At 41.5% G+C, this 12633-nt stretch overlaps 1 protein-coding gene across 24 annotated transcripts in view; it reads left to right on the top strand.

Annotated features, from left to right (window-relative positions):
- The window catches only part of KALRN (kalirin RhoGEF kinase), a 655970-nt gene that overhangs the window by 390455 nt on the left and 252882 nt on the right, over positions 1-12633 (top strand). For 17 of the 24 annotated variants that reach the window (XM_019652320.1, XM_019652353.1, XM_019652289.1 and 14 more), the window contains exons 16-18: positions 1253-1372; positions 7393-7611; positions 10650-10799. In XM_019652320.1, coding sequence (XP_019507865.1) covers positions 1253-1372; positions 7393-7611; positions 10650-10799 — 489 coding nt within the window. The remainder of the gene's footprint in view (positions 1-1252; positions 1373-7392; positions 7612-10649; positions 10800-12633) is intronic. The other 7 variants (XM_019652336.1, XM_019652304.1, XM_019652313.1 and 4 more) reach the window with 1 other exon arrangement.

Genomic DNA, 12633 nt, shown 5'->3' with positions numbered 1-12633 from the left:
GGTGATGTCTGCTTTGTCTTAAGGTGACAGATGGATGGTATTTACTGATCTTGGAATTTCAGAAACATTTTTATTTTTTTCTCCAAGAAAACTCTCAGATTCCCTAGTAAGGAAAATATTTGGCAATTTTCTGGTGACCAGATCCCAGGTAGATTTTCAAGGCCTACTTCTTCTAGTTTGATTATTTGTGCTTGACTCTATTAGCTGGATAATGCCACATTTCCATGTCACCTAGGACTGTCTACACAGTGTCAGCTGTTTCTCCTTTAATTCTAATATTCGCTAGCTGAGTTTTCTTTCCCCCAGTACTAATTATGATCGCCTAGAATTTTTACTCAGCCTAGTCATAGCCTCTAAATAATTTAAATCAATTATATCTTACTCTCCCTTTTTTAATGATCCATTCAGTGTATGGATTATTCATTCTATTTTGCATGTTTTCTTTCTCTTTCCTCCTTCCTTTGAGTGGTTTACTGACCAAAACTCAAATCTGTCTGCTCGGCTATTTTGCAAAGCATAGGAGGTTGGACCCGCTGCTCAGGTGTGAGTTGGGTATTCATCATAGATTATCACTCACTCATTCAGAAACAGTACTGCATACCTATCATATGCAAAGTACTGTGCTAGGCACTGTGTGAAATGAAAATATGACTAATATAATACTCTACTCTTCTGGAAGTTTACATTCTAAGGGGGGAAATGAAACATGGGTCAAAATAACTGAACAAGGCAGCCTGTGGCAAGTGCCACACAGGCGACACATACAAATTGGTATAGCCTTGTAAGATGACAAAGAGATTGTGTTAATGGGAGTGATTAGGTATGGAATATTTCAAGAAGTTATTGATATTTGAACTGGACCTTCAAAAAAAGAAAAGAAATGGATACCAACACAGGGAATTTATTCATTTATAACCATTATGTGTTCCAGAAGGAACTTCAGAAATGTACGTACAATGTAATCAGATAAAGTAATGTTTAAATTAAGTGGGTGAGGAAATTGGGACAGAGGGGTGATAAGGGTAGGAAAGAATATATGAAGCTGGGAATGAAGTTGGTCCTTAAAATTAGTACCTCATGGCCAGGTAAGATTAGGGAGGTGACCATTGTAATTATCCAGATCCATCCTGTCCTCTCTCCCACTGCGGGTAGAAGAGAGCGAGCTCTTGTACTGAAGGACCCTTCAGAGAAGGTAGCTGCTCTGGGGAAGCTGTGAAGGCCATTCACCTGTGTTCTCGTCCTGACTCCTTAGGTCCTGGGATGGATCCGCAATGGGGAGTCAATGCTCAACGCCAGCCTGGTCAACGCCAGCTCTTTGTCCGAAGCAGAGCAGCTGCAGCGGGAGCATGAACAGTTCCAACTAGCCATCGAGGTAACACCCTAATCTGGCTACACTGTCCCCCTTTCCCCTTTCTGCTCTGTGCTTCAGGCAGGGTGACTTCTCAAGATTTGGGTGTTCCTTCATGTAATGAAGCCCTTACTCTCTCTAGTGAAATGGTCCTGGCAGCCTCCTTACTACACAAGAATTGATGGAGAAGCAAAGGTGGGGTTCATCACCCCAAGGAGGCCTGGTAGTAGAAGACAGATATTCATGCTACAAATGTGGATTTGCTTTTTGACTCACTGGTACCTTTAACCTTCAAGGCCCCTGGTCCATTGAGTTTTTTATACATTATGGACGATGCACCGTGTGAGAAACATTTCTCACATAAAGATCACACAGAATTGAGGATAAACAAGTGCAAAAGTCATTAGTAAATTAGGATTCCATTTCTAAACATATAGTTTACATGTAGCATGTAGAGTCTATTGTCAGATTCTGCCTTTGAACAAGGACAGTGATCACAGGACCAGATTGCACTAGATAGTTTGCTTCACTGAAAGCAGTTGTTCAATAATGTGGATGGAAGTCATATTTAAAGAATAAACTGAGACCAGAAGTTCATCGAGTGAGGCTTGTTTTAATGGCTGTTTTAAAATAAAATTCCACTTACGATAATCTAATATAAATTTTGTCTTGCTTTAAATAATATCTTTAATTATCCTTTTTACTATAATAAAACATTCTCCTTCCCAAAGAGACTTGAGCTGATTGCTTTGGAGTGATGTAGGGAAAAGAGTAGGAAATGGGACATAAGAACTATATTAAATATAAAATAAGTTCAGCACCAGTGGGAAAAGAGATAAAGAGTGAACACTTGAAGACATTCATTACTGTGGTTCAGTACAAAACTTGGCCCACTTCTGCATGTGTAAGAAATGCAAAAGTGTTCTTTTCTACTTAAAAAGTGATTGTTAATGAGAATTTTCCACAACGACAACAAAATTTTAACTGTCCATGCTAATAAGTATATCTTTAATATAGTAACCCAGCTGATGGCTAGCTATTTTTAAACTAGTAATTGATTGATTTCAACCATTTAATTTTCCAGAAACCATCTTGTCTGTGTAAACATAGCATGAACAAGAGTGACATGTTTCTTTAAGATGCCTGATATCTTCTTAGAAACCATGGCTCATAGTAGAGTACTGTCTGGAATTTAAGATTTAAAAGTGAACTATCTATTACACACACAGTATGGGAAAATCATTGTCTAAGGAAGAACTAAGCAGAGGAGAGAAGTTTTGTTATCATCAGCTGTCTCTGTTGCATTTTCCTGCCATGCCCAAATATGAGGGCATTAGGATCTATTTACTGTAAAGGAAAAATCAGGATTGGGGTTACAATCAAGAGTCAGGCATACAGTGGTCAAGGCCCCATGGAGAGGCAGCAGTGAAGAGAATGAAGGTTGGGCGGCCAGACTAGAGGCATGGCATGACGCTGGGAGGGATGCCAGGCGGGAATAAGACAGCCCTGGGTCATGCCTCCTCCTTGTTTATCTTGAATGTGAAGGTTTGCCTGCCCATCAGGTAATTAAATATTCAGTCCCTTAATCAAATGTTGGGCAAGTAAAACCAAGTGTCATGACACGCTTGAATATCTCAATGAGCTAGTGGAAAATAGCAGGTAAAGGCATTAGCAGTGCTGTCGAAATGACTGAGTTCCACGTGACTTGCATATGCAGTATGTATTAATTTGTGTTAGGTGCTGTTGCATCCTTACAGAATAGAGGCTCGCTAAGCTTAGATCTGTCTCTTAATTACCTGGGTGCAACTTGATCAAATATTCTTGGGGTTGATGTTGAGAAAGAGGTCCCTGTAAAGTTTATGTCTGTGGTTTCAAGAGGACATGGCAGCACAGACAGGGTTCTGAAAGATCTTGGGAATGCAAGATAGGCGGGGTCTGCAGCATGGCGAGAATAGTGAAGAGGACAGAGCCAGAATTTCAGCACATGCTCTGTCTCCAGGTAGACTTGTGCTTCTCCCTAAATGTCGGTGTATACCAGCTTCTGCACTGAGGGAAAGTATGCCAGGGAGGATTTAAGCAATATGAAAGTGGCTCCAACTAGTCTGGTTTGGATGAACCCATTTTGATGATGTTACTGGAGGCTTTTACAATGATTAGGAACATAATTTGACTTCTTGGGCCCTAAGAAAGAACCCTGGGTTCCAGAAGGGAAAACAAAATAGCTATAGGTAGGGTGATCATATAGTTTCTTGTTAAAACTGAGCCACTTTTAAGAGTAAAGGAGGATATTATTAATAACTAAGCCAGAAAAGTAGGCACATACGAGAGCAGTCATGGGCACACCAGGACAGTTAGCCGCTCCGGCTTGGCTGGCCTCATCAGCTTGAAGGCTTTGGTCCCCCCAGCGAAGGTCAGAATTTTTATCTGAAGTAGCGTTGGTTGCAGGAATACTCCCCAGAGCCATTCATAATGGACAGCAGCTACAGCACCTAGAAGCACAGCTGTAGCGACAAAGCCATGTCATTATTTGTTGGTGTACAAGATGTTGTGGTGGATGTGTCTTCAAGAACTGTGAATCACAGACACAAGCTTGACTTTAAATTCCACTTTTATTTGAAATATTCTTCTGCATTTTCAACTTGAGCATTATGGAAGAAATAGTTAAGTAATCGTTATCCAGTAGTTAAACCTGGATAATAAATTCAATGGATTGGGTTCAGTGTTTTTTCATGTACTGCTACTAAATATTAACATCCTTGAAAATTCATGTCTTAAAGATATAGCACTCAATAGGATTAGATAATAGAGATAATAGGTAATAGATAATTAGATAATAGAGACTGGAAATAAATGCAAAATAATGACTCAAACCTAGCGAAGCAAAGATTATGTCATATGCATAAGAATTTATCATTTTGGAAATTAAAGGAGGAAGGGGTTCCTAGGACTATTAGATGATAATGAGTTTTAGAATCAAGAAGAGGATTTATTACATAGCATAAATTATAGGAAAATTAAAGTTACTCCTCCACTCTCAGAGGAAAAAACATAATAACGGGTTTATGGTGACAATTATATGTTGGTTTCATATACTGAAGAGAGGCCAGATAATTATCATAATCACAACATGTTCATTTGGTGAATCCTTCCTCTCAGTGAGCGACTGTAGACACCATTCTCATTGCTAGAGATAAAATGATGTGATGGGATATAGTGGAAAGGACATTGGGAATAGGTCAAACCTGAATCTTATCCCTGGTTTTTATCACTTTCTTGGCTGTACATTTTTGGACAAGTTACTTTACCAGCCTGAGCTTTAGTTCACTGATCTGTGAAGTGGGAATAGTAATATTCACCTTGTAATAGAGTCCTGAGGACTAGAAAAAACTATGGACCAGCACAGTGCCTACCCCAGAGTGTACATGTGGTTAAATGACAACTATTCAGTGATTTTTCTAAAAATAGTCCTTGCCTTGAGCGTTTCACAGTCTAAGTAAGGAGGATTAGCTAAGTGTTAGATGAGTGATCTAGTTCAGAAGGGGGTAGTTTTTAGTGAGTGTCAGGCTGTCTGAAAAGGCCTCTTTGAAGGAGGCCAGATGAGCTGAATCTCAAAGGAAGACTGGGACATAGACAGGGAGAGGCTAAGAGATTTACTTAAAGTTAGGAAGAATGAAAATAGCAAACACAAGGAAGTGTATGGTGTGTTTTCAAAAGGCTTTTTTAAGGAAGTAGTAGGTGATCAGGACACGGAAGTAGTTAGGACTATATTGTGAGCGGCTTCTAATGCCATCTCTAAAGTTTGGGCTTTGTTTCCGAGCAATAAGGGAACCACTGAAGGCTTTTGAACTGATAGAAGGGACAAATGTTTATAGCCTAAAATCAGAGGTTTAGAGCTAGAAAGGATGATAGAAGTCACTTAATCCAAGCACTTCCTAGTACAGAAGATTAACCTGTCAGAAACGTTAAGGGATGGGTTGGATGGATTAGAAATGGAAGGCAAGAAGGCTAGCTAGGTGACCACGATGGCAGTCTAGGGAGGAAGTGGTGATGAGCACTGGGCTGGGATTCAGGGTGGGGAACAGCAGGCAAGGATGATGACGAGATTGTCATGTTAGCTGGCAGCGAGGAGGGCACCAGCAACAGAATGGTAGAGTGCCATGGAAAGACTGTTTTAGAGGGAAGAGGAGTTTATTTTTCGAAGTGGAACTTGAGGAGATGTCGGAGAGAAAGATGGAGGCTCTGATAGGGCAGTAAAACCATTTGCATTCATTGGTGAGGGTTCCTCCTCTCTGTGTGAGGATCTTTCACTTCTTTTACTGATAATGCATGTTTGTAAGTGACTCACATGGGCAGACAGCTTGATCAGCCCACTCAGCTGCTGACCTAGGGGAGGGGCGTGGCAGGCAGCTCACCCTCCCATCAAAAGACAATTAAGGGTGAGGGTCAGTTGTCAGGTGAGAGATGTAGACTTAGGAGTCATTTACAAAGAAGACATAATAGAAGCCGAGGGAATAGATGGGAGCTCTGCGGAAGTGGACAAAAACCAAGAATGCACCTTAGGGTACCTCTGCATTTAAGAGACAGGAAAAGAAAATGGTGCCAATAACTACAACAGAGAAAGAAACCAGAGTTTATCGTGGGTCATTTCTACCCATTAGTTTACTTTTTCTTGCTGCATTCAGCAGTTGGGAACCCACACGCTGATGTGGTCAACAGGACTGAAGGCTGACTCAGTAGCAAAGCGAGGGCATGAATGAGAATGTCATGCTACCATAGCTAACTCTGAGTACAGATTCAGGAGACGGGGAAGGGCAGCCAGCAGGTGGCCGATAGCCTGAGAATAAGAAATAGGACTGTTGGGAATGCCATCTGGGATGAGGGTGAAGGGGACGGTAGAGGTGAAGAGGAGGGAGGCAGTACTCACACACTGGGTACTGAATTTTCTCTTGGGAACTGTCCCAGCACTGCTACCCAAGCGGAAGGGCAGGAATAATTCTGGAGTAAGTGACTGGGCTTCTAGTTAGTTGCTCACTGTCACTGCCAGCGAGCTGTACTTTCCTAAAAGTGCAAAGGCCAAACGAGCATTGGGCCGAAGTGATCCCAGCAGGTGAAGCTAGGATACTATTAGCTCTTTGAAGTCATGTGGCTCATCCATATCAGTCCTTTATTTTCACAAACTGGAATCCCCATTGGCTCTCTCGCTGCCACCCAGTCCTCCAGCCTGGTCCCCCCACCTCCTACCGTTAATGTAAACTCATGGAATGCAAACCACATGTAGCCTGAATAAGAAGAATAAACCTTCTACTATATATATATATAGTAGATATATATATTATATATATATATATATATATATTATCCTAAAGACAAACACCAACAATGTCGTGATGTGGGGATTATGTGTTGAGCTGAACTGTCTACAGTGCCGCTCCGTCCCCTTGGTGAGGTGACCAGGGGACAGTGTGAGATGCTGCTCTCCTACTTTATTAATCTGACAAATGTATTCCTTCTACTGGAATCCTTTTCAACTGATGATTAGTATTTAAAATGATGGCACTGTTGGCTCAGATTTGTGTTATATGGGTTTTTTTATGTGCAACATTTATTTGATCTGTAAAAACTGCAGCAGTAACCTCCTTTGAAAACATATGATGATGAACAATTTTCTGATTAGATTTGAAAAGGAAATTTTACTAATTATGAACCAATCAAGGAGTAGATTTCTACACAACTGCTGTTTCTCTACCACAGAAACGGAAATGTCTTTAAAACCCAGAGTGATATGAGTAGAAGAGAAGGAGTGGGGGCAGGAGTTAGGGACCTGAGCGATTAGCTAATGAAAATGTATGGTATTCTTTTTTTTTTTTTTCTTTTAAGTATGCTTTAAAAACAATGATGTATTAGTCATCATGACAAAATGTTTGAATCAGTCATTTAAAGCTCTTTAACTTTTCTGCATCTTTCCACTCACGCCTCACTCCACCCCCTCCCATACCACGCCTGGGTCGTTCCCATGGACCTCTCTCTCCTCCCCTTGTGCCCAGTCCCTCTTTCATGCCACTTCCTTGCAGAAGACGCACCAGAGCGCCCTGCAGGTACAGCAGAAAGCGGAGGCACTGCTCCAGGCTGGCCACTACGATGCCGACGCCATCAGGGAATGTGCTGAGAAGGTGGCCCTCCACTGGCAGCAGCTCATGCTGAAGATGGAAGACCGGCTGAAACTGGTCAATGCCTCCGTGGCCTTCTATAAAACCTCTGAACAGGTGAGGGAAAGGGCTGTGGGGTGCGTGGGGCTGAGATCGGTGGAGGATCATTTTATGCCTCATACGGCAAATCTGCAGTATCTACCATAGCAAGAAGCCAGGCCCCTCAGTGCTAACCTTTGAGAGGAGAAGAATGATTTGTGGAAACACCACAGTTGGCTTCCTTATAATGCTTTCCATGAAAGACGTAGACCATATGGTTTGTTTCTTATAAATTTCTCGAACTCATTGGATCTAGCTGTTGAAATAGAAATTGGGTGGGGGTATGCTGAATGGTAGATTGGAGTGGTGTATCAGTTAGCTGTTGTCATAATAATGCCGTGTAACAAATCACTCTAAAACTCAATAGTATAAAACAGGTTTTGTTTTGCTTAAGTATCTGGAGTTCAGCTGGTCTTGGCTGAGCTTGGTGGAACTGGCCCCAAGCGGCAGGTTGGGTCTAGATCTGTCCTCATGTCTCTGATCCTTTTTGACAGCAGCTACTTGAGGCACATTTATGGTGAAAGGCAGGAGCGCAAGAGCGCAAGATCTACTGTGCAAGTGCATTTCAAGTCTCTGCTTATGTCACATGCTCTCACATCCTTTTGGCCAAAAGTCATGTGGCCAAGCAAGCCAACATCAATGAAGCAGGGAAATATGTGCCTCCTATGAAGGTTGGGAGAGGACAGTGACAATTTGCTGAACAAAATTTAATCTACCACAATCAGGCACTATGCATTGCTCAAAAAACAGACAGCTCTTTTAATCATGGGGATTCCAGTCTAATGGAGGAAACACATTGGAGAACTGTCATTGGAGAACTATGAGTCTAACTGGTAAGATGGTGCAGCTGTGGGAACAAAGGCAGGAAATATACACAACATCCATAAAGATGCAGACCCATTTCCATTATGTCTGTACAGCAGTATGCACAAGGGCTAAGAGGAATTTTAAATGGTTTGTGTGCTGTTAGGCAATTCTTTTCATGAAATAGAGGTTTAAAACAGGAGTAATTTTATTCACTATAAAATACTTTTCCTCATTCCCCTTGCTCCCTAATAGAAATAGATCAGAGAAACAGTCTCTTCTGGGTGACTTATAGGGACCCTGGGAAAGTGTCTCGGAGCAAATATAACATGTCTGTCAGAGGGCCCTGCAGCCAATTTCCAGTCTCCACACTTTCTCTCAGTCCTTCCTTCTGTTGTTTCAGAGAGATGATGCCTTCAATGGCCATGGAAGTGAGAGGAGCAGACTGAGATGATAAAGAACTTCCCTGGTTGACCTATAAATTCAACACAATCCCAATCAAATCCCAGCAAGCTTTTTAAATAATACTTGATGTGCTGTTTCTAAGATTTATATGGAAATGGAAAGAACGTAGAGTAGCCAAAACGATCTTGAAAAGGAAGAACAAAGTTGAATTAGTTATACTACCTGATTCTGAGACTTACTCAAAAGCTGCAATGATCAAGAACGGTACTGGTGTAAGAATAGACACGATGGAACAGAATAAAGGTTCCAGAAATAGACCCGCACCTATACAGTCAGTTGATTTTTAACAAAGCAATTTAGTAAGTAAAGTCTTTTAAACAAATGATGCTAGACAACTGAATATTCATATAAAAATGAGGCTTAATCCCTATCTACTATCATACACAAATTTTAATTTGAGATAGATCAAGATGCTGAAGAGGACAGAGCGTTAGATTAAGAGTCAAGAAATTTGACCCTGAACTGACCTTGCCGAAGGTCTCTCTCGCTCTCTAGATTTCTGTTTCTCCACCTAGTAAATTAAAGAAGACTTATGCTTGGTAAACTTTTCAGCTTCCAAATTGATTGGTTTTAAGTCCAGTACTATCACAGGGCAAGTGTCAAGTACTGTTTTTCTTAAAAGTTTTTGAATGTCTATAATTTCTCTCAAGACGTGAGCCTTCCTGAATGTTTTCATGCCTTGCTTGGTGCTAGAGAAGTCAGTTAGAGTTCAGGGACAGGCCTGTCATGTCATCGGAAGCATGTGGGCTGTGAGGTGTTCTTCCTGGGACTTCTTTCAGCTCAGTTCCTAACTCAGTAAACATCCTGTCCAATGCCACACCCTTCATCAAAACGGATGCCTTTCCCTGACAGAGGAGGCCAAGGGTACTTCTAGCTGCTCTCCCCTGCTGCCATAGCCAAGCAAGTAATAGAGCCCACAGAAGGCAAGTACAGGAACATGAGTTATTTCCTGCACCCTTCCCTAGGCCCTGACTTCAGGCTGCCCTCAGCCTCCTCCTGTTACACTCAACCTAACTTTCCCTCTGAGCCCCATTCAACATGCTTTTGCTCTCTTGTGGGTTCATTTATAAGGTCACTCAGAGCACGGCCTCTCAGCAACTTTCAAACTGAAAAGCTTCTTACTCGCTTTTAGGTGAACCCAAACTTGTTACCAATCTGAAGGAGATGGACACGTTGCAATAGAAGGCCTGAGATGTCATTGCCTTATAGTAGCACCCGGAGACATCTTTGCTGGGATACTTTTCCCCATGGAAGGGAAAGAACATTCATGGATGGCCCATAAATCACGCAACATAGACAGCTTCCTCCTTACCTCTGCTCGAGGCTACTTCCTGTAGGGCAATCACAGATGGTTGGGCAATCCTAGTGTCTTCTCCAAACCTCATTTTCCTGTACTACCTAATTCAGAGTGATCGTAAGGTTATAGCAATATAAAAACACTTTGAAACCCCCCAAGTCACTAGTTTTTTTATCTTATGTATTCTATGTACTATCCCTAGGTGATGCCGTCAATCCCCATAGCTTCAGCCTCCAGCCATCGACTGTCAGAAGATGATTCCAAAATCCATCCCTCAGTCAGAATCTGTTCCCCCAGGTCCAGATGCTGGATTCTCCCTGCCTCCTGGAACTTCTCCTACACATCCCAGGGGCACTGCATACCCTAAATCCACAAACTGAACTTTAAATGAAAAATTGTGCACCTGTGTAGGCTTCTCTCGGCTGAAGGTCCTAGTAAAATGCTTCCCAACCGATTAATTTACTGAGTCTTTTCCTCCATGACTCATTAGGTCTGTAGTGTGCTGGAGAGCTTAGAGCAAGAATACCGGAGAGACGAGGACTGGTGTGGTGGACGAGATAAACTGGGACCAGCAGCAGAGATTGACCACGTCATTCCGCTCATCAGTAAACATCTGGAACAAAAGGAGGCTTTTCTTAAGGTCAGAGCACATTGTCGTGCAAGGTCTGGGACTTCAGCCTGTTCTTTCAGCTCCTTTCTTCCTCTCTCCCTCCTCCTCCTCCTCCCTTTCCCTCCTTCTCTCTCTTTCTCTCCCACCCCACCCCCCAAATCTCTCACATACCCCCCGTTTTTTTCTGGTATCTTATCTAAAAGGAGGCATTTGTAGAGAAGCTGTTAGCTGGTTAATCTGAAAGGTTGAAAGGTCCACACTTCAAATATTATTTACTTCTCTCAGCACCTTTTGTATAGACAATCAGAATACACCATTGCTACTGGTGCCATGTTCAAATATCCTGATATCCCATGGATGGTAACTGAGAAAAATACATACTTTCACTCAGTTGTGTTTGGTTTATAAAAATATTTTAATTGAAATGTGTAAGCCCAGATGTAATATAATATTAAAGTAAATTGTTTCTAAATGGATGATGCAAAATTTAGGGCAAGTATTAAAGAAATAAATTTAGACATCTTATTTATCAAGCTGACAGCCATCAATTACCAATCAATGTAACACTGTTTGTTCTGTATGAAGAGAGAAATACCTTATTTTGTTGGTTTTGTTTTTAGTAGAGCCCTCACGTCCCAGAGAGGAAGCACAGGTCTGCTCTGAGCAGGGTTTCAGCTGGCACGGGAAGTCCTCCTAACCCGCTGCCCTCCCGCCTTTGATCTTCTCTCTGCAGAATCTTCTGTGTTAAACTTTATCCAAAGGCTCCATTCACTCTCAGATTCCTTGCTTTCATGTTCTGCTTCCTCTCAGGTTTCTGAAAGTACAAAAGAGAATTTTTATATGCTGACATGTTGTCACTGACTTTCTACAATTCTATAATTAACTGCCTTTCTTTTTATTAGGGATATTCTCTACTTAACCGCCTCTTTGGGTTTTATTTTTATTCTTTTTTTCAAGATGGCCTCCCCCTGCCCTCCTCCTAGCTGTCTGGTGTCTGCACCTGCATTCAATCAGAACCCTTACTGATCAGCTCTTACTAATGAGATTCAATAGAAATTCTTCTATACAGGGCTTAAGATGATTTTAAAAGTCTCCCCTATTATAAAATTTTTTAAAAATTAAACAAAACAAATTAAGTAGAGCATATCAAAGATTTTAAATAGAGGTATAAAGGCATTTCTTCATAAAATTAAATGTTTCTTTTGAAGAAGGAAAAAAAGAAAATGTTCTGGTCTGATGTTTTCCATATGTGCCTAAAATCATAGTCGAGAAACCCCCTATTATTGTGGGAAGTATATGCCCAGTGGATGGAACATTGAGCTCTCCATTTGTGTGCATTAGTTGATCTCTCTTGGATTGTTTTGCTTTGGACTACCATCCAGGTGTTAAAATCATGGGTGTCTGGATGGACCTGCCAGCAGTCTTTTACCAGATCTCCCAGAAGCCAGTGTTGCTAATGCAACACTTAAAGTAATTTTTTACTATATAATTTGTAAAATCAGAAGCTAAATGTAAAAAGGTTGTAAAATTTGACAGTTTTGTCTAGAGATAATTTAATACTGAAAACTGTGGGTTGAAAATTAGTGGACTACTATGTGTTATTTCTATAATCAGGAAAAAGCCGCTTTTTAAAGAAATTCAGAACATCTAGGGTCTTGAGAGAAACTAGAAATATTGTCAGTAGACCTGGATGCTAGCCCTGACTTGATTCATGACCCCTGCCCTTTCTGAGCCTTGGTTTCCTCCATGGGTACCACAACATGGGACAGACCTGTCATCTCTGCCACCCGCTGCTCTTGGGAGCATGAAGGCGGTAATATAACAGCTGTTATGCCTTTTGGTAGAGCGACATTTCCCAGCAACA

The sequence above is a fragment of the Hipposideros armiger genome, unplaced genomic scaffold (assembly GCF_001890085.2).
Source record: "Hipposideros armiger isolate ML-2016 unplaced genomic scaffold, ASM189008v1 scaffold_8, whole genome shotgun sequence".
Classification (NCBI taxonomy): domain Eukaryota; kingdom Metazoa; phylum Chordata; class Mammalia; order Chiroptera; family Hipposideridae; genus Hipposideros; species Hipposideros armiger.
Note: the sequence above shows the minus strand (reverse complement) of the source record. Positions and strands in the feature narration are given on the sequence as shown.